The 27,521-nt window shown below is 47.3% G+C and overlaps 1 protein-coding gene across 7 annotated transcripts in view; it reads left to right on the top strand.

Annotated features, from left to right (window-relative positions):
• HDAC4 (histone deacetylase 4) overlaps positions 1–27,521 on the top strand; it is a 244,085-nt gene that overhangs the window by 91,931 nt on the left and 124,633 nt on the right. For 6 of the 7 annotated variants that reach the window (XM_080670452.1, XM_080670455.1, XM_080670453.1 and 3 more), the window contains exon 3: positions 25,733–25,804. In XM_080670452.1, the coding sequence (XP_080526578.1) occupies positions 25,733–25,804 (72 nt within the window). Of the gene's footprint in view, positions 1–1,392; positions 1,455–25,732; positions 25,805–27,521 lie in introns of all 7 variants that reach the window. The other variant, XM_080670450.1, reaches the window with a different exon arrangement.

Below are 27,521 nucleotides of genomic sequence, written 5' to 3'. Positions count from 1 at the left end.
TTGTATTTTTATTTTTGGAGAGATGTCTACTCAAATCTTTTGCCTAACACTTTGAAATTGGGTTATTTGCCTTTTTATTATTGTGTTGGAAGGGTTCTTTCTATATTCTAGATACAACTCTTCTATCAGATCTGTGATTTGCAAGTATTCTGTCCCATTCTGTGCATTGTCTTTTCATTTTCTGGATGGTGACGTTTGAAGCACAAAAGTTGTTAGGTTTGATGAAGTACAGTTTATCTAGTTTTTCGTTTCTTGCTTGTTGATTTTGGTGTCATCAGAATTATTTATTAAAGTCAAATTGGATAGAAAATTACAGTGCAGGTCTCCTCCTAGGGCTGCTGGCGTTGACTTGGGTAAAATGTGAATAAATGCTAAAAGGCTTCTGGGGCTGTTAGCAGGGGCTTGTTTCCTTGCCTGGTTGTGCAGTGTTCACGGTGTCTCACTTTCTCACAGTTGTTTTTACTTGAGCGTCCATGGGAAAATGGCCAAGTAAATGGAAAGTTTCACAGAGAGAACCAAGTTTCTGCACTGATTTTTAACCATGGTTTTATTCATCGTTATTGTGGGTAGTTTATTGGAATTTGGCATCATGCTGTGAATTTTCATTGAGATTACTATTGCTGGTCTTGCTGAATATCCCAGCATTAGAGTGGTTCCTTCCCCTCCCCAAACAAAAATTCCACATCATTCGGAATGCTCCATGTAACATACAGATAGACATTTCCCTATCCACAGGTTAATTGTGGGGTTCTGTATGTCCCAGGAGGGAGTCTAGGGCATGGACTCTGCAACCTGCCGGCAGGGTGCACAAGTGGCTCACAGTCACCCACTGTCATCAGTCTCGGCCACCCCAGCTTCATGTCTGTACAGTGGGGTGACGGCAGCACCTGCCAGAGAGTCAGGTGGATTCACTGTGGGTGGGTGGAAGCCACAAGGAGGCTGCCGGTTGTAAGGGTTTATACTGAGCAGTCACTCTGAACAAGGAGGCGGATCTGAACTGCAGGTGAGCATCTTGGCAGTGACAACATTGAAACTTAGAATGTACTTTGTGAAACTTAGAAACTTTGGAATAGTCTGCTGCTGTCTTTGTGAAACTTAGAAACTTTGGAATAGTCTGCTGCTGTCTTAGGCCATTTAAAGATAAAACATACTAAACATCAACCTTTGTACCAGTTTTTAATTCTGAATCTTCTGTTTCCTTCAGGTATGGTTTGTCAAAGAACCTAGTCCTTTGATTTGCAAGTGTCTCTTGAGCTGTCTCACTAACCAGAGTATATTTAATATCAATCCAGATAGTTACCGCCTTTCCCAATGAGGAAGGGTCGCTTTGCGTTTTCCTTGTCACCAGCCAGCCCCCAGTATATGGTTTACTCTGTGTTTGCTTTTTCCAAGGTCCGTGTACAGTGTACTGGTCTGAAGTAAGAGCCACTTAAATCTCCACATGCTGCTCACAGGTAATATTCACACCCATTCACAGCATCAGCTGGTTGTCTTATCCTTTCCATTAAGTGGCTGGTTGGTCTCCTTTTCTTTGTCTCTGCATTTGCTCTGTTTTGCTGCAGTAATTTCTGATTTTTGCATGGTGTCAACTTACTCTGCTCCCCTTCTAGTGGAACACATGGGAGGACAGCTAATGAGTGGCTCATTGAGGCAACAGTTATTTGCACTTGCCAAGAACTTGCCTCTCTGTCCCTGTTGAATTGCCTTCAGCAGATTTCTGTGTTTATCATCATGTATTTTCACGTGTACTGATGGGGACAGGCAGCTCTTCATTGGCACAATTACTCCTGTGCAGCCCCTGGCTCTGTCTCCAGGGCTAGCCTCCCTGCTCCAGAAAGGGTGTTGGGCTCTGTGATCTCAGAGCCGCCTGTAAGGAGCTGACTCTTTTTCTCGGAGTCGCCTGTCTTTATTGTGTAAGGACATTATTGAAAGGCAGAGATCAGGTACAACCACTGTGCTTGTTTGAGGAGTGGATACCTAGGAAGCCTCGTCAAGTTCCGATAAGCCATTAATTAGGACGACAGGACACAGGCCCCAACCCCATCATGTGTCCTTGTAACTGCCCTTTGTTACATGTATACAGTATGTCCTTTCCCATTTATGGCTGATGTGTAAGATTGGCAGTGTCTGTACGTTGACATGGTTTGAGTCATCTTCCCATAAAACCCTCAGTGAGGAACTTGGCTGCTGAGCACATGGCGGGTTGGCGGAGCCTGAAAAGGGCATCGATCCCAGTGGCTGGCCCATGGGAGCCTCTCAGAGTGTCTCATTTCTGAGCGGGCCAGAGGGTCATCCCTGATGCTGAGCCCAAGACACCGAGTGGAAGGAGGGGCCTACCGAGTATTCCTGGGCGCCAACCCGAAAGGCCTGGAGGTTGCCTGACCCTTGCTCCAGCCTGCAAACCCCATTATGTTTGTTATATACATGTGCGTACACACTCACATATGTATGTGTGTACATATGTGTGATGACAGGTGCTTGGGTAGTTCCACCTATTAGTGTAAATAAGTGCTGATGTGGAAATTTCTACAGTGGTTGAGAATACAGTTGCTTGAAGCCCAGCCATACAGGTGACTGGCCCTGTATTCCCTGCCAGAGCTGGTAGCTTCCTTCATAGCAGCTGAACTCAGACCTCCCACCTAGTTGCTTCTTTGTCCCTTTCATTTTGGAGGCTGAGGAGGATGGGGCTCTTTAAGTCTCTTTCTGAGTCCTGGGTCTGGCGGGGCTCTCCTGTGCCTGTCCCCTAACTGGTCCCTCGGCCCCAAGCCCATCATGATCCCAGTGTCCAGAGGTCCCCTGGGGGCATCTCAGCAGAAAAGCTGAGGCTTATTTCCTCCCAGAACCTTTTATTTTTCCCCCTTCTCTGTTGATCCTGGTCTATGTTAAGGTGGATGAAAAAGCATAAAGAAGTTTGGCTCTCACAGATGAATCTATATAGTTTACTGGGAAATCTCGTTGGGAGCCCCTCGCATCTGGGACAAGAGACTGGACAGTCAGCTGGCTACCTCCTCACCACCTGGAGCCCCTACCTTCCCCTGGCCTCTGAGTGCTTCCTAATGAAGGGGGCAGGCCATCTCTCCTGGCACTTCTGAGATAAAGCTGTTTGTGGAAATGCTTGGGAAAAGTCAGTGTGGAGGAAGTATTTTGATTCCTTGTTAGGATAAGTCAGAACTCTGAGAGACCTTTGTTCACTATGAAGATGAGTATCTTTCTTCTCAACATATGGCTTATTTACTTAGCATCTTTTCAAAATCACACTTCGCCCCAAGAAATTCTAAACTTCCCTCTAATATCTCTTGGCTTGCTTTCTCTTTTTGAGGTACAGAGCTGGGTATTCTCTCCAGGAGGGCCCCTTTGCCATCCCAGGAGAGGCTCAGGCCTGGAGTAGGCTATTCAGCAGGTCGCCAGCTCTTTCGGGCTTGCTGAGAATTTTTTTGCCTCTAACAGCACATACTCATACCTTGTAAGGAGGAGCTCAGCAGAGGGAATAAGTGAAGAATTAGACAAATTAAAAAATGACATGTAAAAAAATATTTTCTATTTTGATAACCCTTAGATTTAATTAAGATAAGTGAGAATTCTGATAATATGCATGCAATTCACAGGCAGTTCATAGTGTGGTGTTTAGTTTTTTGAAAATTGCTTAATTGTCTTTGTCGTTTTAGGAAAATACCTTCATTCTTAGATGGGATGGCATTTGAAAGACCACGTGTATGGAATTATCCAAAAATCCAGAAGCTAGAAACAATGAGCAATAGTAGACTTCATGTTGAAAACTGACCAGCTGAGCTCCAGTAGGCTCTGGTCCTACTCGAGAGAGAGGCCTGAGCCCAGGAGCTGAGGCCCTGGGGGTGGGGGTGGGAGGATGCCTTTCCCACGCTCTCAGTCTCCATTACCCTGTTGTGATCACATGCGCAGGGCTGCTGGTGCACAGGCCTTTTCGGGGGAGAGATCTGGTGGCCAGCCTGCTGGGCCTCCTACACCCTCCTGGTGCTCCCCCTGAGGAAGTGCTCCTGAGCTGTGGTTTAACGTTTCCGGCTTGTGGCTGGTTTCTTGAGTGTACAACTCTCTCTATAGCTGCTGTAGAGCGGGGAGCCCTTCCGTGAACAGTCATAGATGTTTGCTGTCTTCATAGCATCTGGAGGGGGTTGGCAGTCTCTACTGACTTTGGGGAACCCTGGCTGTGATGTGGCCCTGGTGGCCCTGGCAGTGACTTTGGGGCACTCATGATTTCAGATTTGATCAGTTTCCGCATGAGGGTTCAGCTCCAACGTGGAGGAGGGAATCTGGGTGTCCCTACCGAGGCCAGGGAGAGTGGGATCCAGAGGCAGTGCAGGGTTCACTCTAGCACCTGGAAAGAGCCAGGCAGTTGGCTTTGTGGCTTTGAAGGCTGGTGCTGAGGTGGCTGACAGTGGGGGGTTTTCTTTGTTTTTAAGAGGCCTGTTTTTGAGTGTGAGCCCCTGACTTGGGAGGAGTGAATTTTTTTTGAAGCCACACCCATTGACTGTCTCGGAGTGATTTCCTGATTTAAAAAAGGTCTGTTGCTGTATTTAATGAGAAGTCACAGGTTTGAAAAGGAAGCCATTTGTGGCTTTGTTTATGAAACCTCTGGAACATGGTTAGAATCTATGATTTTTCTCGGACAGATGTGTCAGCATACCTGTGTAGGAAGGGCCAGCTGGGGGCGGTCAGGTGGTTGCATGCTGAGCTTGGGCCTGATGCACAGGCTAATTACCCAGGTAGTGGCATCCTTCCTTTCATGACACCAGGTTTGGGGGTGGGGGTGGGGGGCGCTCACAGCAGCTGAGGGAAGTGTCTGGGCTCTGGGGTCACTTCAGTTCTTGGCTTCAGTGGTCCCTCTGCTTCCAGGGCCCTGCACCCCTGCCCACCCGTGGTCTGTTGTGTGGTGGGAGAGGAAAGTTCAGGCGAGGTGTTCTCTGAACCTGGGAAGTTCTAAGGTAGCCATGCCACAAGCAGCATGGATGTATCCCGATCAGTGTCAAATGTATCCTGATCAGTGCCAAATAGGAGGAAAGGGGAGGTATCTTGAGGGTGACAGGCAGTCCCCTGCCTCCATGCAGGTGTAGACACCCTGGTATTTCCAGCAGAGTGCAGCGCTCTCATGAGACAGAACCTGGCAGCCTGGATACTTCACAATCTTTCCTGAGGGTTGAACAGGGGCAGAGGTGCTTGCAAAGCGCTCTGAGTTCACCTGGAAAGGCTGACTTGTTCTCTGGCCCACAGCTCCTCTACAGGTGGGCAGGCATGGAAATGCAGTGTTGTCAGCTAGCCCTTTGTTGACCAAAGAGCCTTAACTCAACCCACTTTGTCTCCTGTGGCTGCTGTCCCATCTGTGTGTGGGCAGCAATGTTTCTTTCCAGGGTGAACCATGGCATCAGCTGCCCTTTTCCCAAGGAATCTTGCATGAGCAAATTCTTTTTTTTTTTTTTAAATATATTTTATTGATTTTTACAGAGAGGAAGGGAGAGGGATAGAGAGCCAGAAACATCGATGAGAGAGAAACATCGATCAGCTGCCTCCTGCACACCCCCCACTGGGGATGTGCCCGCAACCAAGGTACATGCCCTTGACCGGAATCGAACCCGGGACCCCTCAGTCTGCAGGCCGACGCTCTATCCACTGAGCCAAACTGGTTAGGGCGCATGAGCAAATTCTTAACAGACATTTAAACACCAGCCCAAAGACCCCACTTCCTGCCACATGCTCTTTCGGCACACTCATAAATATAAATTGCTTTTGGAAATGCCTGTGCTGAAATTGCAAACCTAAGCCTAATTTACCTTCAGTGGTACTCCAGTCCTGGCTGAAGGTGGGCTGAATTGATGGAGGCGAAATGTGGATACTGCTGGGGGACCTGCGTTCCTTCTCCCCGTTACAGCCAGCATTTTAGGAGGCTCCTAGGGGTGAGCTTTGGGAAAAGTGCAGCCCAGGAGGGCCCTCTGGCCAGGCTGAGTAGACCCCTGAGGGCTTTCCTATTTGAATTGGGAAGTGAGCTGCTCCTCCCTCCAGGGCTGTGTACCCTTCTATCCTTCCTTCACCCAGCCCCTCCTTGGAGCCCCTGGGCATCCAAATGGCTGAACTCTGTGTGACTCCATCAGGCTGTTTCCCTCCCATGCACCTGGCAGCACAGGCAGCAGCGTCATCCACCTCTCTGTCCTGTCTCTGGCGAGTGCTTTCAGATGTGGTTGATGCCCTTTCTCCTTCTAGAACAAAACCCTTGTGAGCTGCATGCATCGCCGCCCTTCATTCGCTGACTCCCTGTCCTTGGATTGTGCCAAGGGCAGACACCCCGCCGCCCCCCAGACCCAACAGTACCCCTTGGATGTGCGTGCCAAGAGTTAGCTCGCTGCACCATGGCCCATGCTACCAGGGTCAGGCTTAACTTGCTTGAGGGCTGAACAGTGGACTGGGCATCAGGAGAGCTCTTCAGTGGCCCCTCTGTTGTTGGAATAGCTCTGATTTCTAGGCTCAGAGGCTGGAGCCCAGACAGTAAGCAGAGACTGAAGAGATGTTGAATTTCTATTCTGGATCTGAAGCAGTGACTACGGTGGTGTGTGTGACAGGCTCAGGATCTGTCTGTAGAGCAGATCCTCAACCTCAGTCTCAGTCCTGGGGTTGACCTGTGGACTTTAGTGGAGCCTAGAGAGGCTTCCAGAGTGACTCAGGTATGCACAGATGCTCCAGTGACAGAGCCCCTCCCTAACCTGGCCCTTGTCCTGCTCACCTGGGGCACTTGCCTGCCCATGGAAGAGATGCAGGGGTTCTGGAAATAGGCTGTCTAGGCAGGCCTCAGAGCCCTTCTCCCACACTCGTGTGGCTGTGCACACCATAGGACCTGGGTGCACCTCTGTGGGGACTGTGGTGCTGGCATGAGTGTTGGGACAAGTGTCTGGATCTCGGAGGTGGGCTGTGCGAGGACGACATTGTGTCACCTCTGCCACATCCAACTTGGAAGGGGCAAGTGAGGAGGTCCTGGTTTCTTTCTGTTAGATTATAATCTCTGCCTTCACAAAGCTTACCTCTCTCCTCTTCCTCCTAATTATTTTTAAAATTGCAAGGAAAATACATCTCTTCCATTTATAGTTCCGCAGAGAACCAAATTACTACTCTGGCTCTGAAGAGTGTTATTAAACCAAAGTTTTTGTAATTCCACGAAACTCCCTCTCGCATCATGGAAACTTAGGATCCCTGAGGAGACACCAAGGCAGGAAATGCTTTCTGGTAAAACACCTCTTGCAAGCCCACCTGGTGGGCTAGGCATGGTCCCTTCAGGCAGTCCTCCCTGGGGTCACAGGTGCCTGAGCTCCAGCACCTTGCCCCTCTCCATGGCCAGGGTCGTGAGGGAAGGAGGCTCCTGTGCCTCTGCAAGGGGCTACCAGTACACTCTACCCTTCTTCACCCCCACCCCAGGCAACAGCCACTGTCGCAGCTGTCCCCTTTTTAGGAATTTGCCTTCTTGGTTTTCTCCGGGAGCTCCAGTGCTCAGGCAGGAAGGACAGAGCCATCCACACTGTCTTTGATTCCTTTTGCTCCTTAGGCCCTGAAAGGAACCAGGGGTCCCTGTAGGCCTGCTTGTCCTTGGGGAGTTGTGGCAGGGTTTTGGTAATAGTTGAAAAGTGTTTCATCATATGGTTGCAGGGTATTCCTCAGATGTACAAAATCAGAGGTCTTTAGAGACTCCCTGTCGAGGGAGCTGTGCTCAGGCCCAGTGTTGTCCCAGGGACGGAGCCACGTGTGCTGTCATCTCATCTGTGGAAATTCTGGGCCTTGTCTCCACGTCTGCTCGGAAGACCTGCCCCTCTCCCCCCATCCTCATCTCTGGCACACTTCATGGGTCTGAATGTGTTTTCAGGAGTGACTCGAGCCTCTAAATCAGAGGTCCTCAAACTATGGCCCGCGGGCCACATGTGGCCCGCCAAGGACATTTATCTGGCCCGCCGGGTGCTGCTGCCTGTCCTGCTTAGTAGCCGACTCGTCCCGGGCCCGCAGTGCGCATAGGACTTTGTTCATAGTTTTTTTTTTAAGCTATAGTCCAGCCCTCCAACGGTCTGAGGGACAGTGAACTGGCCCCCTGTTTAAAAAGTTTGAGGACCCCTGTCTAAATGGAATTCCATGCACCAGTAACTGCCTCGTACACACTTGTTGTTTTCTGTTTACCTTTATAGGTGGGTTGAACGAAATTCATCTTAATCTTCACTTCAACCCCTATTCCAACACACATGCGCAAACGTCCCCGTAAAAACTTAGTGTTGATGCTGAGCTTCAGTGGGGCTCAGCATCCTGAGACGGGAGGTATGCTCAGGTTTTGGGGCACGGTGGGCCATCCCTTCCTAGACCAAGGCCAAGTGGCCCCTGCTCTCCACACTGGGAGCAGGGCTTTCTTTGTGGCTGCTGATAAGGAAGGGTGCCTGGGCCTCCCTCCCAGACTCAGGGCAACAGTTCCCATTCTGGGAAAGAGAGACCCATTAGCATAGTGCAATGAACGCTGCCTTCCTGCCTTCCATGGGCTCAGGTCCCCAGGTGAGGGAATGCCCTGCAGGAGGCAGGAGTGAGACCACTGTGGGTAATGGGACCTGGGCACTCTCACCTGGTGGACTGGAGGAGTCATCTCTGCCCTCCAGGGACCCCAGACCAGATCCTACTGGTGTTCATGAATAATCTGCTCCACGTGCATTTTATTGAGGCGGTTCTGCTATAGTGTTGGGATTATGGGAGGGAAGAGAGAGGCCAGTAGGCTGGCTTGAGGCCTTCTGTACTTTGTTGAAAGAGGTAGAAACCTAGTCCGTTTACTTGACACTGACGAGAACCTGTTCTAGATGCTTTTTATCTTCAGTAATGTGATTGACCCTCACGACAAGGCTGTGAGATCCCATGCTAGGGGGAAGAAACATGGCCACGATCGCCCTGCTGGTAAGTAGGGAGACTGGTGTGAAGCACACGTGCGGCTCCAAAGTCCACTCCTTGGCATAAAGGTCCTCACATTTCCCTTAGATGGGGTGTCTACTAGGTGCCAGGAGCAATCCCCCTTTCAGTTGTGACAATCTTCATCATTCTCACCAGAGAGCTTTCCATTTTATTAGTCTTTATAGAACCAGTTCTTGGTTTTGTTAATCCTGTTTATATCTTTTCTACTTCAATAATTTTTGTTCTTTATTATTACTTTTTAAAACTCTCTTTGAGTTTATTTTGCTGTTCATTTCTAAACCCTTGAAATGGAACCTTAATATATGTCCTTTAAGGCCACCTTTCTCTCTGTACAAGTGTAGCTTTCTGGTTGTTCACTGTTGTGAGACTAGATCAGAGGACCTCATTCACCTTTTCTTGCACCTGTGTTTTTGAAGAAGTCATGTTTGTCCATCAAACGTTGTTGTTCAGAGTGTATTTTTCAGAAACAAAATTCCTTCCTGTATGACTTGGAGGAAGAGAGGAATAGCATAAGATGAAAAGCAGTGTATCTGTGAAAATTAGTCAATTTGAAAAGAAATTAATACCTAGGTTAATTATTAAAGGGCATTATTGGAGGTGTTTATCTGTTATAGATACTTTGGAGTTTCAATGGCAAGTTCATTTTGAGGGGTATATGAAAGTACCCAAGTTCCCCTTTTCTTCGTAGTCTGTTCCATGAAGATGCTTGATCTAGAGCAGGGGTCCTCAAACTTTTTAAACAGGGGGCCAGTTCACTGTCCCTCAGACCGTTGGAGGACCGGACTATAGTTAAAAAAAAAAAACTATGAACAAATTCCTATGCGCACTGCGGGCCCGGGACGAGTCGGATGCTAAGCAGGACAGGCAACAGCACCTGCCGGGCCGGATAAATGTCCTCGGCGGGCCACATGTGGCCCGCGGGCTGTAGTTTGAGGACCTCTGATCTAGAGGGTCTGATTGGTTAAAATATCTGCAGTCCATGCATATGGAAGGGTTAGACTATTTCCAGACATTCTTAGTTGGATAGAGATTTTGGAAGTGTAATATATTCGAAATCTGCAAGAACTCAGATCAACTTTTCAGATTATCTGTTTCCTCATTTGTATCATGGTCCATCCATCTGTCCAGTCATCCAGTCTTTACTATTCCTAAACTAGTAATTGTTTTAGGATCATTGATACAAAAACTATTAAGATTTCAGCCCTCTTAGGAGCTCTTAATTTATGTCAGAAGCAGAAGAGTACTTAGTGAAGTGATCTTAGGACATCGGTGTTTTTAGCAAGGAGCCTTTGGGGTCACCATCCTTGTCTGCAAGAGTGGGGTATGCAGGGTGAAGGCAGAACTTTCAGAGGGAGCTAGCCTCTGCTCTGGTGGTAGCCTAGTGCTGCCCAGTTTTTCTTTTCCAACATCTGTTTTTCTGAGTATATTTTTCCAGCAAAGGAATATATAAAAAGCAACCCTAATTTCCTCTTTAGTCAAAACTATTAAAAAAGAAAATCCCACACATGAAGCCAAACCTCTCCAGAAGTAAATTCAGAATTCATTTTTGGATTTGTTTCTCTCTTGCCTTAGACTGAAGAAGCCTCCCCAGGAATCCAGCACATTTGCTTTCTTCTTTCAGCAAACTTTCTTTTGTGCCTCTAGCTCTCTGGAAATCTGTTTCCTACTCTAAAAAAGCAGCTGGAATGTACTAGAGCTGCTCAGCACAAACTACGAAGTGATGGCATTGACTGTGCAAAGCAGATGCTGTTTGCATTCAAATAAAAGATAAACATAATATTTGCATTAATAGAGAGCCTTTGCAAAAGTATTTGCATAAAGTGATTTATCCTTTCCCAAGTGCTGGTTACTTGGAACTAATTTCTGAGTGCAGCAAAGGATAAGCAATCTTTTGCTGATTATTTCTCAAAAGTAGTTGCTTTTGCACAAGGGTAGCTGATTTCAGAGAAGGGCTCTCCACCATGCAAATGTAGTGTCAAGTGCAACCCTGCATTGATTACTGTCAGTCATATTCCTGGTAGTTTTCTATGTATAAAAGTAGCATTGATGAACTGTTACTCTCTTCTCAGTGAAGCTCTGCCCAAAGTGGGCCAATTTCAATGGTTGCCTCTCCTTCATAGCTCAAAGAAGCCAGGCAGTATTGTGAGGACTTTGGTACCTGTGCATTGCAGTTTTAAGGATGTATGTTCTTAGTTCTTATGTCGTAATGAGGGCGATGTAAGTCAAGATAAAGAAATCAGAGCAAAGGAAAAAATGATAGTCTACCAAAGAGAAGTAGACCCTAGAAATGCGTGTGGTAAATCCTGCATTATTCAAAAATTAACTGAAATTCAGCCATGAGTTTCCTCACTGTCAAAGTGAAGAGGGAACCTTGTTTATTTTTAGTATTTACATTGTTCTTAAGAGGAAACCAATGAGCTGTTTTAGACAGTGACTTCGAAACACAAGTTTGAGGAAACAGTGTTACACATAATGAAAGTGGTCTCAGTGACTAGATGAAACTCTGAGTTAACTTAGTATTCAGTACTTACCTATGTTTACTTACATGTTCACTAGTGCTTTACCTTAGCCTCCTTCTAGCATCTTTCACTTTGGATATGATTTTCTTCTTTCTGAATAATCCTTTAGTTGTTATTTTAGCAATGGTGTCTGAGTGGCAAATATTCTCAAGTTTTGTCAAGAAAAGGTCTCTTTTCTCTTTCTTTCTTTTGTCTTTTCATTGTTTTTATTACTCCAAAAAGCTTCCTATTTTAAATTTAGCTGACTCTGTGCTTGTGCCTTCCACACTGTCAACCATTTCCCGCTTCTCAATAAGGAAAGCACACTTGATCCTGTCTTGGACACATTTAGCACACGTGGATCCAACCACAGGCCCTGCTGATATGTTTTTTCATTTTAGACAACTTCACTAGAACTTTGGGTCTCACAGCAGAACTTGTGAAGTCAGCCTAGGCACAGGCCACATGCAGATTGTGGTGCTTTCCCAACCTTCTCAGTATAAAGGTACTCATTTTATTAGAGACTTTATTGTAGGACAGCCTCTGCCAGTATGTCAAACACTGGACCATTCTGAGTGCTTGTAGATAAAAATCCCCAAAAGAGCCCTTTTTCTTGAACAGTGCTTAGCTGGGTATAGAATTGTAGGTGACTTGTATTTCACTTAGCAGTTTGAAGCTGTTTTAATGTCTTCTGGCTTTTTTGTTGCTGTCAAAAAGTTAAGCTCTCAGTCCAGTGTTGTTTCTTCTTAGGTAATTTGTGTTTTCATCTTGGTGCTTCTGTTTCCTGTTTGGTGGATATTCTAATATTGTGTTGCAGTGTGCAGATTTGTACTCACCCTGCTTGGGATTTAGCATGCTTTTTAAACAAGGACTCTTATATCTCTGGAATTCTGTAATATTCTCCTTTATTATCAATTTGAATATTACCTTTTCTGTATTTTCTCTCTTCTTTACTTCAGGAAGTCATACTAGATTACCCTATTAGACCACCTTGCCTTTTTACCCATGGTTCTCTCCTCTAGCTTTTCTCCTTTTGGTGCTGCATTCAGGTTAGTGCTATAGACCTGTCATCCAGTTCATTCTGAAAGATTCTTTTTATTCTTTTTAATGGTTTTCTATTTCTCTTTTTCCAGAGTTCTATCTTTTATTATAGTTTTTCTCCTTTTATTTAACGTCTTACTTTTTAAAACATGCATGCTTCATAGTATTTTCCATATACTAATATTTGCAGATACGTTGGAGTCTTTTCTCTGGACAAGCAGCTAAATTCAACCACTCTTGGTGTTGTGGTGTTGGCAGGTTGTTTACATGTATTTTGTTTGTACTTTCCTACTTTAATTGTAAACTCTTCAGCAGGAGTTTTTTTTCTTCTCCTTCTTCCCTACCTCTTTCCCCTCTCCCTTCCCTTCCTCTTCTTCTTCTGCCATTGGCATCTCATGTGTCCTGGGATATGGCTGTTTCCCATGAAAGTCATTTTCTTGACTTCCATGGGATTCCAGGATTTCCCAAGCTCAGGTCTAAATTTTACCTTAATTTCTAGACTTAGGATTCCAGAACTGTTTAAGCGATGTGAATCTGGAGGCCATACTTGCATGGGCCAGGCTTAGAGCTTCAGTTTTTCATAGGAGACTTTTCTAAGCAACCCCTCTGCCTCTGTGGCCTGGTGGGTGGAGTTGTCCAGCCCCATTTTTATACATCAAAGAATCCTCCAGAGTTCTGCCCTTACGAAGGAGTCTCAGTCCAGCTCTCTGTCAGGACAAGTTCAGTGGACATGCCTGCAGCTCACCCCAGGGCTGGTTCTAAGGACTCTGGGTCTCAGTGCACTTGCTCAGAGAGCACCTCCTATTGTTTTCTCCTCTGGTAACAGGGTCTTCTCTGTCTTTCTTTTAAAATTGGGGTGGGATTTTATTCTACTTTATACTCACCATTTCTATATTCTTGTTTTGGGAAGTGAGGAGTCCTTATAGACTAAGTCTAGTAAGGTTCAGGAACCTCAGGTTGTGATAACTTTGTAAATTATTCAGCTCTGTGTTGTGGACATGGATAGGCCCTGTGTTTTCCCAGGTGTGAAATTGGTTTTTGCCACAGATGTCCCTGTTAATTCAGTGTGTCAGCCAAGCAGCACAGACTTGACCACTCTCGTTTTCAGTTCCTCTTTTCTTACAGTTGAGTTAAAAGGCTGCCCTTCTTTCTCATTGTCTGTGGATATTTTAATGTAGATCAATCATAACTGAGTACCCACCTAAGGGTGCTCATTTGAATTACAGATTGCTTTCATGCCTAAGCAGTTGGACATAATCTGTCTATACTGGTGTAATTGGTTATATAGAATAAGAAAGGCTGCTTTTTTTTGGTGCAGTTTCTACAGATTTCCTTTGCTCCATTATTCTTCTACTCATTGTCACAAACGAATACACTGGGACATGATTGAATTTCATCTGATTTGAATATTGAAATATATGAAATGAATGTGTTCCAGTAATTATGATAGCTTACAAGAAGCTGAGGACATGTCACCAATTCAGGTAGTCTGTAAAGCAGGTGACTTTGGGATGAAAATGTCATCAGGCTTCCACTCTGCTCCATGTAGTGCCAGGTGCACAGGACTCTTGCTGGGAGGCATGGGTGTGGGGGCTGAGCCAGGGAGCATCAACTGGTGGTTTGCTTATAGAGAGTTTGGAAAGTGAGAGTGCACATGTGTATGTGGAGAGCAGGGGAGAAATAATTTTATTTCTACTTCTTAATTCAAAGATTACTCCATTACAAAACAGACGATAAGGAGAAATAGCCTATAAATTTGTATATATCTAAGAATATATATAAATATGAAGCTTCAAATGTGGAAAGGTTGTTTGTTGTTTAATAAGCCATCCTGGCTATTTGGAAATAGTCTACCACTCTCCAGCCTGGTCTGGGCCAGCCTGTCCTTTGGAGAAGAAGAAGTGAGGCCCAGTGCATGCACAGACCTGTTGTTGACCTGTCCCCAAGAAGGACTTGTGTGGGACATCAAAGCTTCCTGTTGTATTGCTCCTTCCTATGTCTCTTGATTTTCCTTTAATTACTGCTGAAACCTGGGAAGTAACGTTACGCACCTGCTGATGGGAGTGAAAGTCAGAGGACCCGCTTCCACGCTTTGGTTTTCATGGCACATGGTCCTGCTGTTTGTGAGCAGGTCCTGTGAGCTAGGTGTCAGGTGGGGGAGCTTGGGGGTCTCACCCAGTGGCCTGGTTTAATCCTTTTGGTCCTGTGAGGTGAACATGTCACCCATTTTACAGATGTGGAAAATGAGGCCACCAGGTCATTATGTGAGGTCAGGGACAACTAGGAGTGGATCTGGGCTCTGGCACTGGATGCTGGGTGCTGCACTCACAGCTGAACCTTGGTGCCACCAGCTGCAGGTGCTGGACTCCTCAGTAGTCATGTGGAAGCCACAGGCTGAAAGAGTCAAAAGGACAGAAATTCATATCCTGTCACCGACATTAGCATAGTTAACATCTAACAGCAAATTGCTGCTCCTGCCAGTAGCTCTATTTTTAGAAGGTTAAAATAGAACATGATACATTGTAATCACTGTATTTTTAGAAACTGAAGTTAGCATTGTATAAAAGTGGCTATAAAAGGAATAATGATCAGGTTTAGAGAGTCTGATTTGGGGGAAGCTGTGATCTGTAGAGTACATCCATACTGTGTGTAATGAAAATGTAAGAGTGACTTTTGCAGATTGCAGGCCTTTTTGGAGTAGGACCCAGGAAAGCTAGCTTTGTTGGAGGGAGGGGTGTGCTGTGGAATTCTTGAGAGAAATAATGTTGATAAAGTGACCTTGAGCACATATGCAAGCCTCTGAGCACTTAGCATTGGGCACAGAGGGAGCACACGGTCTGGGCTCTAAGGAGGTGCTTGTGTGAAGCAGTTTGCAGTATCGTCATGTACACATCATGCCTGGGAGGCTGGAAGTCTCCCCACAAGTCTGCTAAAATGCTAACAGCTGTGGTATTTGGAGACCATGACTTGTATGTCCTCTCTCTTCTTAAAATAAAAAGATATATTTAAAAATTTTAACAGAATAGATATAACTTTAAAAATAATATGCTGTATATTATTAGGTGATACAAAAATAAAAGAAAGGAAAACTAGAAATAATTTAAAGCTTCTGAAACAGAAGCTGCCCCTGTTGAAAGCCCTCCTTTCTGCTGGACTCTGCATGGCTCTGAGCTCGGGGGCGGGGGGGGGGGGGGGTGGGGCTCTTCAGACTGTTTGACTGCGCTTTTTTCTGCCTGGGGGCTGTAGGTGAACCCTGAGGTGTGTGGTGGAGGTCCGGGCAGAGGAAGTTCTTTCCAAGACCCAGGTCTGGCAGCTCATCCCCTAGTGTAATTCATGGGACGTCCTCTCTTGTCTTCCTTTTGCTAGCAGGGCCCTGCCGGACTTGACAGTGTCAGACTGCAGAAAGTCATCCTTCCCATCTGGGATGCGGGCAGGTGGATGGAGCATGATAGCTTCTAGGGAGGAAGCACTTTCCTAGACCCTTAAGGGGTGGATCCCTTGAAATTCACTTCCCCTGGGAAACGTTGAGATGTCAGGAGAGCCCAGTGTCATGGGTCACTGCTGATGGTGAGCACTGAAACTGTCAGACTTCTGGGTGCTTCCTCACCAGTGGGACAGTACCTCGGTTCTGTACCTACTGTTCCTGCCCATAGATGAGCTGCTGGAGGGAGAATCCAGCCTCTGACAGCCCCCAAGCAGCAGATGGGGACAAGTAGCCACTGTGCAGAGCTGCCCTGGTGAGACACAAAGGGAGGCCAGGAAGTTTTTGGGTCATACAGACATGCAACTTGTCCCATGGGCACAGTGTGGGATTCATTGTCACCCTACTGGTTCTGGCGAGGCATTCCAGGGTCTTTGGGCACATCTTTGGGGTTGATACCTGGGTGCTGAGGATGAAATGGTGTTATATAGTACTTGCTCGTCTTCTCCATGGTCTGTGGCCCTAGAGGGCAGTCTGTCTCTGTTAGCACAGGGTTCTCAGAACCTGATGCCATGTCTGGAGCACAATTGGCTCCTGAAAGCATGTGTCAGAAACATGAAATTAAATCAGGGCATTTGATTGAACCAGGGGACATCTATGCACCGTAACAGGAAATGTGTGGCACCTGCGATGTGGCAGGTGCTGCCACTAAGGGAGGTGCTCCAGATGAGGCTGCAGTCTGGAGCAGTGACCTTCCATGTGCACAGTGCCCGTGGGAAGGGAAACTAGTCTGCATCGGGGAGGAGGTGAAACCATCACAAGACACCGATCACATAGGTGAACACACTCACCTCTGGGTGCTTTGTGCACTTGTTTCCTGGCAAGATTTCTGGGTGGCGTGTATACCATTTAATATTAAGTTCCCTCTTTTTCTCTTAGCAGCTCAGCTGCAGAGATTGATACATATTTTGAAGGTGAGGCTCCACCCAGGATGCTGGGCATCTGGGCAGTGAGAGTGAGGGCAACAATGAAGAGTGTGTTAAGGGGTGGGTGGGGAGCAGTGGCAGGGCCTATAAACTGGCAAGATGAGTGGAATAGCCAAACTGAAACACATACTATCTTGAATTTTGAACCAGTGCTCACCATTGACAGATCTTGAACATTTTTGGTAATTTTTTTCTGAGAAAGTCATAAAGTAACGAGAGGAGGTTTTAAGTTCCATTTGCTCTTCAGAATGCCGGCGGGTCTTTCAGAATGAACAGGTCAGTGAGACTTGCCTTCTGGGTTCCCAGCCTTTCCCCAGCAAACACACCACCTTTATCTTCTCCTGGTCTGTCATACCTGGGTGAGTGTATTTGTTCTGCAGACCCATGTGTCATCCACCCAGAAGTCCCAGTGGACTCACCTTTACAATAGAGCCCACATTGGACCACATCTCCCAGCTCTGTGGCGAGCATCCTCGTCCTCACCTGGACCATGGAAACAGCCTTCACTCTTCTCCCTGCTTCCATTCTTCCTCTGTCCCCCAGCCCTGGGTCATGTTCTTTGTGACAGCAGAAAGGAGCCTTCAGGACCAGTGGCCAGCTCGCATCCTCTCACACTGTTCTGGCTCCTTGGCTCCTTCTACTGGGTGCCACAGCACTTGCTCTTCAGGGCCTTCCCCTTGATGTCCCTGCCTAGGACACTCTTGCTCAGGTGGTTTAGATGGCTCCTTCTTGCATGTCATTCAAGTGTCTGATTAGATTTCACCACCTCACAGGGCTCCCTCAATCACTTTATCTAAAGGAATGATCCCCAGTCACATCCTACCCCCATGATTTGTACTCCCAGCATGAAACCACATGGTTTGCTATGTGTGTGTGTGTGATGTCTTCACCAGTGGAAGATTAGGGTGCCAGGCTTTAACCCCAGAATTATGACAATCACTCAATAACTAGTTCAGTAACATTTGTTGAATAAATGAATGAATGAATGATGTGAATTTGTAGGTAGAGTGGGCAGTGTGTAGAGGTAGACGTGCAGAGTTGGTCTGACCTGATCACGATGACCTTCATCATGCCTCTTGCTTACTTTTTCATCTTTAAAATGGGAGCAATAATAGTACTTATACCATTTGTTTCCCTGGTGAGTACTAAGCACGCTATAACAGGAATAAACTCTTAGACAAGTGCCTGACCCATAGTAAGTGCCCAGTACCAGTTAGCTGTTATTTCTGATTTAGAAAGTAAACTTTGTTGTTTTATTCTGGCAAGATATGGCCAGAATGTTAGTTTAGGGAAACTAAATATACTTTCAGTGACTTGAAGCAAATACTGTCCTTAAGAGTGCTAGGGGAGAAAGCCTTTCGACCCCAGGTGACTGTTGGCTGTTGCAACAGCACGGTATCAGCAGACAGTTGCCGATGTGACCTCTGGGTCTGAGTGTCCCTTGGGCTCCTGCTGCTGGCATTCAACCTGGTGGCTCGAGGTCCCTCCATGGCCGGCATGGTCGAGCATTCCCTGAGTGTGCTGGGTGCTTGGTCACTTCTGAAACCTTGCATTAAAGGGAGAGGGCAAAGGCTCCTTTTTCTGTATGAAGGACAAGAATTGCCTCCGATGCCAGTGTGGCTGGGGAAAGGGTGAGCAGGGTCCACACTCTGTTTCCATCTTGCCCGGCCTGCTGGGTTAGGGTGAAGCTTGATTGCTCTACAGCCACACAGTTAGTATGCCTGCGTGGACTTGCTCCAAATGGCTGTTTCTGGTTTATTGTTATGAGTTAGGGAATCATTTCTCTTGAGCTGCTTATTAGTATGTACCTATTTTCTGGCTTCCTATCATTTAACCACAAACACCTGTGAGCTAATTTTTAATGCTCAGCAATGCAGAGAGTGTTCAGGGAAGTGGCTCATCCATCACATGGAGGTAGTGCTGACTCCTGGGCCCCATCAGATGCCTTGGCCTACGTTCTGTGTCCAGGCAGGATAGAGTGGTAGCATCACCGATATGTGGGGGAGTGGAGAGGAGTTGATTTCATGCCCTGCTCTTTATAGTATGTTCATTACACTGCTGGGCAGTTAAGAGGTGTTGGTTCAGAAAGCAGGACTCCTGCAGAACAGTGGTAGGTACTAGGAAGGGTTTGCCTCCAGGTTTTCACAGTTGCAGCTGTGAGCCCGAGCAATGGGAGAAGGGGGTTATTCACAGGTAGGTGTCAGAGCCGGCTTCAGTGTTGGTCTTATGGCTTGACTTTGGACCTTGCTGATTTCCCTAGGGAACCTGTGCTGAGGACGATTCTGAACTTCAGTGAGCCCTGTATAGATTCGGTGTGCTTTTTTGTGGTATTGCTATGTGATTTTGTTGTCTGCTATTTCTCATATAGACTCAGAAACCTACAGAGTTTACTGCTGAAGCTACTGTCCCCTCCTACACCTCTAGTGCTCCAAAACAGCTTTGGAATGACTCACCCGATTTGGTCGTCCCATGGGGCAGATGGATGTCCTTTTAGGGGCTGGGATGGATCTGTTTTCAAAGGTGGCTAGGATGTTCTCTCCAGATTTGTCTATACCTCTTGTTAATAGTTAATTGAGCTGGGCCGGGCCACTCGGTGAGAGCAGCTGAGAACGGTGGATCTCCATGTTGTCTCACTTAGGGAGGAAGGAGCATGACAGACTGGCCCTGGAGGACCGGCTGACAGATGTGCTGAGAAGCTCCCTCCAGGAAATTGCCTCTGACCACACAACAGAGAGCTTTGTCTGGCCTTCAGAGCACTGCTTCCTGGACGCCAGCAATGCCCACCCGCCAAGCTGTTGACTCTGCTCAACCCTTGGTGTTCAGGCCCTGTTACTCTCTGGCTCAGTGTTATCCAGCTCTGTGGGGACAGGACAGACCCCACTGTGCCCTCAGACCGTTCCACTGATGTTCCTCCTTGCAGCCTGTGCCTCGAGCTGTTCTTTCCCCATTACCGAAGCTTTTTGGTTTGTGGATTGTATCTCAAATAGGTGTGGGTGAGGCAGCCTTTTCACTTTTGGAATTTTCCCAAAGAAAATTCCCAATTAACCAGTTCTGATCTCCCTGCTGTGAAGTGTTGCCTGTGGTATCTTCGTCACTGAGCACCAGCCTTTCTGCTCGTTGCCCCAGTGCTCTGCTGGGGCACTTGGACACTTGGCCCTGTCTGCCCTGACCGAGCCTCAGGTGTGACACAGGAAGCCTTGCTGGGTGTGACAGAAGCAGAGCAGATGCTTGGGGAGGACAGCTGCTGCATCATTCCACCCCCATGTGCCAGTGAAAGGGAAGATACAAAACTTTAGATGACAGTGTGATAAAACATCTTTGCAACCTCCAGGTAGGGCAAATTTTCTTGAACTTGACATAAAAAGCATAAGCTTTAACAGAAAGATTGATACCTGTGGTCTTAAATAAAGAGAAGCCATCATTTTGAAGGTGATATCTGCAGTGTATAATTAACAGAGGATTCCTCTGAAACAGTAAGAGAAAGAAAACCCAATTAACAAAAAAAAAATGGACGAAAGACTTGAATTCAGATTACCAGTAAGCATGTAGAAAGATGCTTGGTCTCCTTGTCATCCCAGAGGCAAAATTAACTTGAGATACCTCTTCCTCCCAACCTGGGTGGGACTGGGTAGTGTGTGGGGGGCTGTTCCCCATAATTTCTCCCCCACCCCATCTCTCACAGGTAACACCTGTGTGTGTGTCTCATGGACTGCCTTTATTGGTCCAAGAAACATAATGTTCTTGTTGGAAGTAAAATGCAGATGCTCTGTAATTATCTATAATAATAAAAGCGTAATATGCTAATTAGACTGGACAGCTGAACGACCTTCTGGACATCCTTCTGGACGACCTTCCAGACGAAGCCGGGGTTGCGAGGGTTGCAAGGGCCAAGGCAAGCCGCCGTGGCTGCGAGGGCCGAGCCCCAGAGTTTCATGCATCAGGCCTCTAGTGTAATATATACTTCTATCATGGAAGGGGTGGAGCTGCCTTCTTCTTCATTGTCTGAAAGTTTTGCTTTGGCTCTTTCATCCCATAGATTACATGGGAGTTGTCACAGAAATTGCTTTGGTCCACATTATTTGAGTCCCCGCTGGTTGACCATGCCTGGTCCGACCTGCATGCCCATACCTTCCAGGAGGGGGCAGTTCAGTTGTCCCCGGGCAGGCAGCTGTGCAGGTTTCACAGTATCTCTGGCACTTGCCCAACTTTGTCAGTGGGTTCCATAGAAGGCCTTGTGAACTCTTTTCTTTAGAAATTTTGGAAACTTGGACCTGAAAAGTGAAGGAGGGCATGAATCATAACTGGGATGTGCTTTCATCCCTCCCACTCCCTTTCTTCTCTCTTTTTTTCCTAGTGTTGTCTGTCTTGTCCTGCTTTCTTCCGTTTCTTTCCTTTTTAGCACAGGTTTCTGGGGTGGAGAAGTCAGCTGTTTCTGAAGCCCTAAGTTGCTGGTACAGGTCCTGGTGAGTGAGCTTTTGCCCCAGGTCCAGTTCAGGTTTGCAACTGGTTTAGATGAGACCATGCTGGGTTCTGGGGGTGCCAACCGCATGATCTTGGGCACAGAGCTCAGCCCTGCTGGGCCCTTTCCCCATGAGTAAGAGGTGGGAGCAGGCCAGGTGAGTTGAGAGTGAGGTTCCTTTGGCCCCAAAGGCCATGATTCTAGTTAGAGACCTCGGTGCTTATCACTCAAGGTAGAGTTCTGAAAGCCATCTGTGCTGCCCCTCGGGACGACACTGAATTACAGCAGGCAGTTATTTTTAAGCTAGAGCCTGTAATCTTGAAACAGACCCTGCTGTTTCTTTATGAGCATGGTCCTGTCAGCTCCCGGTGCACAGGTGACTGTGCTCTGTGCGCACCCACAGTGAATCACATTGTGAGGGGACTTGGAGGACATGCATGCTCCCCACTTCCGTTTTCTGCATGTGCGCTCCTCTTTCAGCTCCGTGAGCTAATTAAGTAGCCACTTGCGGACATGAAGTACCACAGTCCCATCCAGTGGGTTTCCAGATTAGATTCTCCCGTGGAGGCAGACCAGGGAGAAAACCTGCCTGCAGTGGGTGTTTCAGGGTCCAAGAGGAAGTAGGACTTTGATCGCTTTCTTCCTGTTAAATGTTAGGTTCTTACCGCTGCTTCCTTCCGAAGCTTAGGACTTTCAGCAAAGGATGTAAATATGGAAATTATGCCTAATCCTCATTTCAGCTCACTCTGGAACATGCTGTCAGAAGCAACATAGCATTAAGGTGCAAGCCCGCGTGGGCTCGTGGACCAGTGTGTCTCCATGGGCACTGGCCTTGTATCTGTGTGGCTGTATTCCCACTGTTTGCTGTTTCTTCCTGGCGAAGTGTGTGTTTTGCCTTTTGGCTACCCGGTTACATGCTGGTGATGCATTTAGATCTGTGTACTGAACTGTCATCTCAGCCTTTGCAGCCCCTGCCCCTCAAATGTGGTTTCTGCTTTGTCCCAGGACTTGGTCCCAGCTGCACATCCTGAAGTCTCTTTTATGGGAATTGAGATATGGAACCGGATTTGTCAGGCCTTTGGTTGGATATGTCACCGACTCTGGTCCCTGTGCTGCTTCACTCCAACTTTCTTGTCTTATTACTATGGCGTTTGTGTGGCACATCACTTACACACATAGGGTGCTGCTGCAAGTATTACATGGAGTTGGGACGTCTTTCCTTTGTAATTAGATTTGAATCCTCCAAGACTAGGGGAGGACCAACATGCCTCTGTGTTCCCTGTGGTCCCAAGCTGAGTCTTTGCCATGTGATCAGGTTCTTACCAACCACATGCCCAGGTCACACACCCAGGACTCAGTCTGGGCACCTGAACCAGGTAATTGCAGGACTCTGGGGCCAGTATTAGAGGTGGTGGTGCTTGTCTGTGTCTCATGTCCCAATGTCCAGTCTGTTCTTGGTGGCCCTCCATTGTTTGCTTCGCTCAGAGACATCTCCTGGGCACTCTGTGCTGCTGAACTCCATGAGGCCTGCCTATCAGGTCTGTCACCTGCCTTCTTTGAAAGCACCTGTTCTTGGCTTTTGTCTCCCTCCTTTAGTGATGAGGTTACAGCTTCTGCTTATGGTGTCCTGCTGAATGAGTGACTTGGGAGGAGCCTAGGGCGGGATGTTTAGCTGTCCAGGGCTCATGCTGCTGCCCTGTCTTCTGCTGCAAGTGTCTGGTGACAGGCCTCTCTGCTTGCCCCTCTGTAGTGCCTGTGTGTTTAGACCCTCCTGCTGTTCATAGGCAGTTTCACATGGTAGCTTCTTTATGGAGAGGCAGGACACTTTAATAGTAACCTAACGCTAGCCCAGAACACTTTCCTACTAGATCTAAGTCGGACTTTATTCCACAAGGATGTGGAAAGGTCAGGGTTAGGGCGTGAGTGTACAGGTTGCCTCGATGTCAGCCAGGCCAGCCTGTCTGTGTACTGAGCACAGGCACAGTCCCTCTCCCTGACACAGTGCGCTGTGCTCGGCTTCAGTTTACGTATGGAATCTGTCATGCTCTTATCCAATGGCAGTGTTTTGTGGGCTGCCAGCTAGTTCACGCATACGATTATTTTCTGGTGACTCAGTATGACATACCCTAGGCCAGTGCCCGGAAATGTGGTGGGTGAGCCAAGACTCAGCCCAGCCATACAGTGATTTAAATCACACAGTGAAGCTTTTGAATACTCTGATACTGCGTGTCTTTAACTTACACTCGGGATTGATTGCATGGAGGTTTAATGCATCTTCCAGCTTTAGTGTGGGTGGAGGAACGTATTATTAGGCATCATTTATTCATGTGGCGAGCATTGAGATCTTCAGGCCTGGGGCAGATAGCAGTTTCATCCCACATCGTGGAAGGTCTGTACTGAGCTGGATGCTGCTCTGCGCCATGGACCGCAGTGTAAAATGAGGACACTGGCTGGCGTCTGGGTGTCTTAACTGCTTCTGGTTCTAGCATTTCACTCAGATGGAAGCTGAGGGTGGACATTGAGGAGGTGACTGGAGGAGGATGGTTTAGGGATGTGTATTGGCTGGTGGAGCCAGAGAGAACAGCCCTTGCTTTCTCAGAGCCCAGCTGTGGTGCCCTGTACAGGTGGTACCTCCCAGCACCTGGCTCTGACCCCGCCCATCCGGGAGCTGCAGCTGGACAGGTTTTCAGAAGTGCCTTTTGGTGTTTTTGAAGTGATCACAGTGGGTTAAAAGTCAGAATATGTATATACTTTCCTGAATTCTTCAGTTTTCAAAACGAATCACTCCACTTATAAATGAAATCAATTTCTTTTCAGGAGAAAGGTTTGAGACCCATTTCCCATCACTGTCTCGAGGTCTCTGTGTGAGTGGCAGTAAAGGTACTCACAGCCTTAGATTTACAGTTCTGTGGTCAGGCCAGCTTGGGGTGGTTGTGCTCTAGGAGAAAACCCTCAGTAGTTGGGCATGGTGGCCTCAGTGGCCTCCATCCTTCTCTTGACTCAGGGAGCATGGACTGTCTTAACCCCAAACATGCTGTTTTCTTATAACTATTGTGATACCTTCACATGGCCAGAATTGGGGAGGGGGTGCTGACTGTGGGAGAGACTACACATGCCAGCATTTGGTTCTCTGAGCTGCCCAGGAGCTGCTGTCCTTGCGGGTGCACAGTCAGAGCTGTTCCGTCCCTCTCCCATGGTGCAGTGCCGAGGGGCTCATGCAGGCCATACCAGAGGGCAGTTTGGGGGCCTCACATGCCTTGCCTTCCTTCCTCAGATGGTCTTCAGCTCTCAGGAGCACCCTTTTAGACCTTCTTGGGTCACTAATTTTGTCCTTAGATTTTTAACATCTCCAAAGACACACATGAGTGTTGTATAACACAAAATGTGAAGGCTGCACAAAATGTTATCCATTTTGGATACAAAGCAAGGTTTTATGACAGTCAGTAGAGCAGAAGTTACTTGTTTTTGTCATTATTGAAAGTCTGACACAGGGACCTAATGGCTGCTCTGTGCAACTTGTGTTTTCGCCCTTAAGTTGGTAAGGAAAGTACCTTCCACACTGTCATGGATAATGACGTGCCTCTCACGCAGGCCGTTTGACACACTTGTCAGGCAGGAGCTAATTTTAAAGAAGCGTGATTCCTGGAAGTTTTACCAGAGTTTTCTTTCTTTTCTCTCTGAGAGAATGTGGAAAATCTCAGGCTGTCTACATGCAGCCGGCTACAAGCTTGGGTGGTGGACAGTCTCTGTGCCCAGCTCCACAGTAGTCTGAACACATAGACACCATTCCTAAAGATAGTCCAAGTCTAAAAGGGGATGCAACAGAAACCATCTCTAAAACATTGTCAGTTCCTGGCCAGGTATTTTTCTAAAAGGTTTGCGTCTTCATCTGTTTCCTTGACTGTCCCGCCCGCATACCCACCGCTGCTTTAAGCTAAACTGCCTCCTGGGGGCTGTTTCCCTCAATACGCAGGCCATTTGTTAGTGCCTGGCAAGAATGAGTAGCTCTTCTGTTGTTATTGTCTTTATGCTTGTGGTCTCTGCAGGAAGGCTGACTTCTGATAAACACAAGTAGGTATAATGTGGTTGCTAACTGAAGTAAACCAAACAGCTAAGCCAGATTTTTGGCCAGAAATTGGTGTGTGCCAGTTTGGGAACTTCACTTGGGGACTGTTTTGGTTATTCTACCGAGGGTCTTTTATTTTCTGATTCAGCAAATAAAAATGACCCATGATGGAATTAAATCCGTCATCTTTAAAGTAAGAAGGACACATACATTATCATTGTTTTCGAGGATTTGCTTCGTGCAGGTTCTGAATGTAAAGTGTTCTCATTGAAATTCAAGCAGTTCCTGAAGCCAAACACTTTCTCTGTCCTGCAGATGGACTTTCTGGCCGAGACCAGCCCGTGGAGCTGCTAAACCCGGCCCGTGTGAACCACATGTCCAGCACTGGTAAGTCAGCACTCCCAGCCCTGGGGCCCGGCTCACCTGAAGGTTATTTTGAGGCTCGACTTTCCTGGGAGAGCACAGAGAGAAAGGAGTGGAGTTACCAGCTCCATGAAGCTGGGGGACCTTTTTCTGGGGTAAAATAGGCTGCCCGTCCTGGGAATGAAATGGGCACTGACTGGATGTTACTTGGGTGGCAGAGATGGGCCATCCTCTCTGATGCAGTGCCAGAGGCTGTGTCTGAGCTGGAGCTGGGGCCAGAAGTTCCACTCCAGGGGAGGCCACAGGGCCATTGGCGGTGACACTTTGACCATGGCCCCAGCCTTTCTAGAGGTGAACTGAGTCCATGACATTGTTTCCTAAGCGCTTTTGATTTTTTTTTTTAACAAAAAAGCTTCAACTGTGATTATAAATCTTTCAGTCCATATAAGATATTTCTAAATTGTATGTTTTTAGCAAAGTTTCCCAAGTTTACATGGCCGTGGAAATTTTTTTCTTTCCTTTTTCTGTAAAACATCTCTCCCCGTGTGATGTCCTGCAGAGTTTCAGCTCAGAGTGGGTACTGTTTGTTCTTCACAGGCCACTTGGCCTTACTGAAAAGAAAACTAACCTACTGAAGTCTGGAGTGTGAGTGAGCTATTGTCGCTTAGTCATGTACATGGTCCACCAGGGCTTTGAGGGCAGTGCTGCTGGACCCTTGCCCTCACGGTGTCCTGAAGGCCTCTGTCTCTGTGGTTTTTGCTCTGTGGCTCTTCCTGGACCCAGGCTTCCTGTGGCCCCTCTGTACACTCCCTCTGTGAGCAGGGCTGGCTGGGACAGGGAGGTGGCAGACCCTTCCTTGGCTCTGGCCCCCATCAGACCCACACATTCATGGCCCCACCTTCCCCAGGCCCCTGAAAAAGAAGATAAAGCTTGCAGCAAGGCTGCGAGTGTCAAAGGAGAGGTTTCTTTCTGTGCAGGACGATGCTGAGGTCTGCCAAGGATCACCGTTAGCCTTTCCTCAAGTACAGACCTAGGCTGTTTCTCTGCAGTGCTCCTCGAAGGCGCTTGTTCCAGGGCACAGCGCTCGGGCCCTGCGGGGGTGCTGGCCTCCTCTCTTCTACACTCCCATGTATATCCTCACCACCTACCAAGCAGTGTACTTTTTACCTCAGGACCCGGGTGGGGGGTACTTTCAGATGGCTGATGAAGATGCTCGCTTTAGCAATGCTGATTCCTGCTCTCTGTGTTTCCTTTGTTTAAACACCAAGTCCTTGTGCACTTGGGCATTTTGAGACAACTTCCAGGTGCCCACCAGGTGTGGGACGGAGGAAGAGATTTTCATTGGCTGTACAGACCATGAGAAGGTGGTAAATGTGGGTCATGTTTGCGTGAGCAGGAAGAGATGGGCTTCAAATGGACCTTCTGGTTTGGGAAGCAGTCCTGTGGCTGAGATCTGACTGATGTGGGGCCAACTGCTTCCTGTGGAGACAGACCTTGGACTTCAATTTGGGCAGAGGGTTTAATTTTCATTTTTCCCCTTCTCCTTAACTTTTTACGTGTGAATACCCTTCTGTTCCTATTGCTCTTCTTCCTTGCTTTATTAAACTTTTTAATTATAAACTAGTGCTATCATAAAGGAGGGAAAACATATAATCCTGTGTGTACAACTGTATTATAACAGATATCCGATTATTATTACTTTTAAGGTAGCATCTATTTCCTGGGTTTTGAAGAAGTGAAT

The sequence above is a fragment of the Plecotus auritus genome, assembly GCF_963455305.1.
Source record: "Plecotus auritus genome assembly, chromosome: 5".
NCBI lineage: Eukaryota > Metazoa > Chordata > Mammalia > Chiroptera > Vespertilionidae > Plecotus > Plecotus auritus.
The sequence above is the reverse complement of the archived record's forward strand: the minus strand, read 5'-3'. Positions and strand labels throughout refer to the sequence as shown.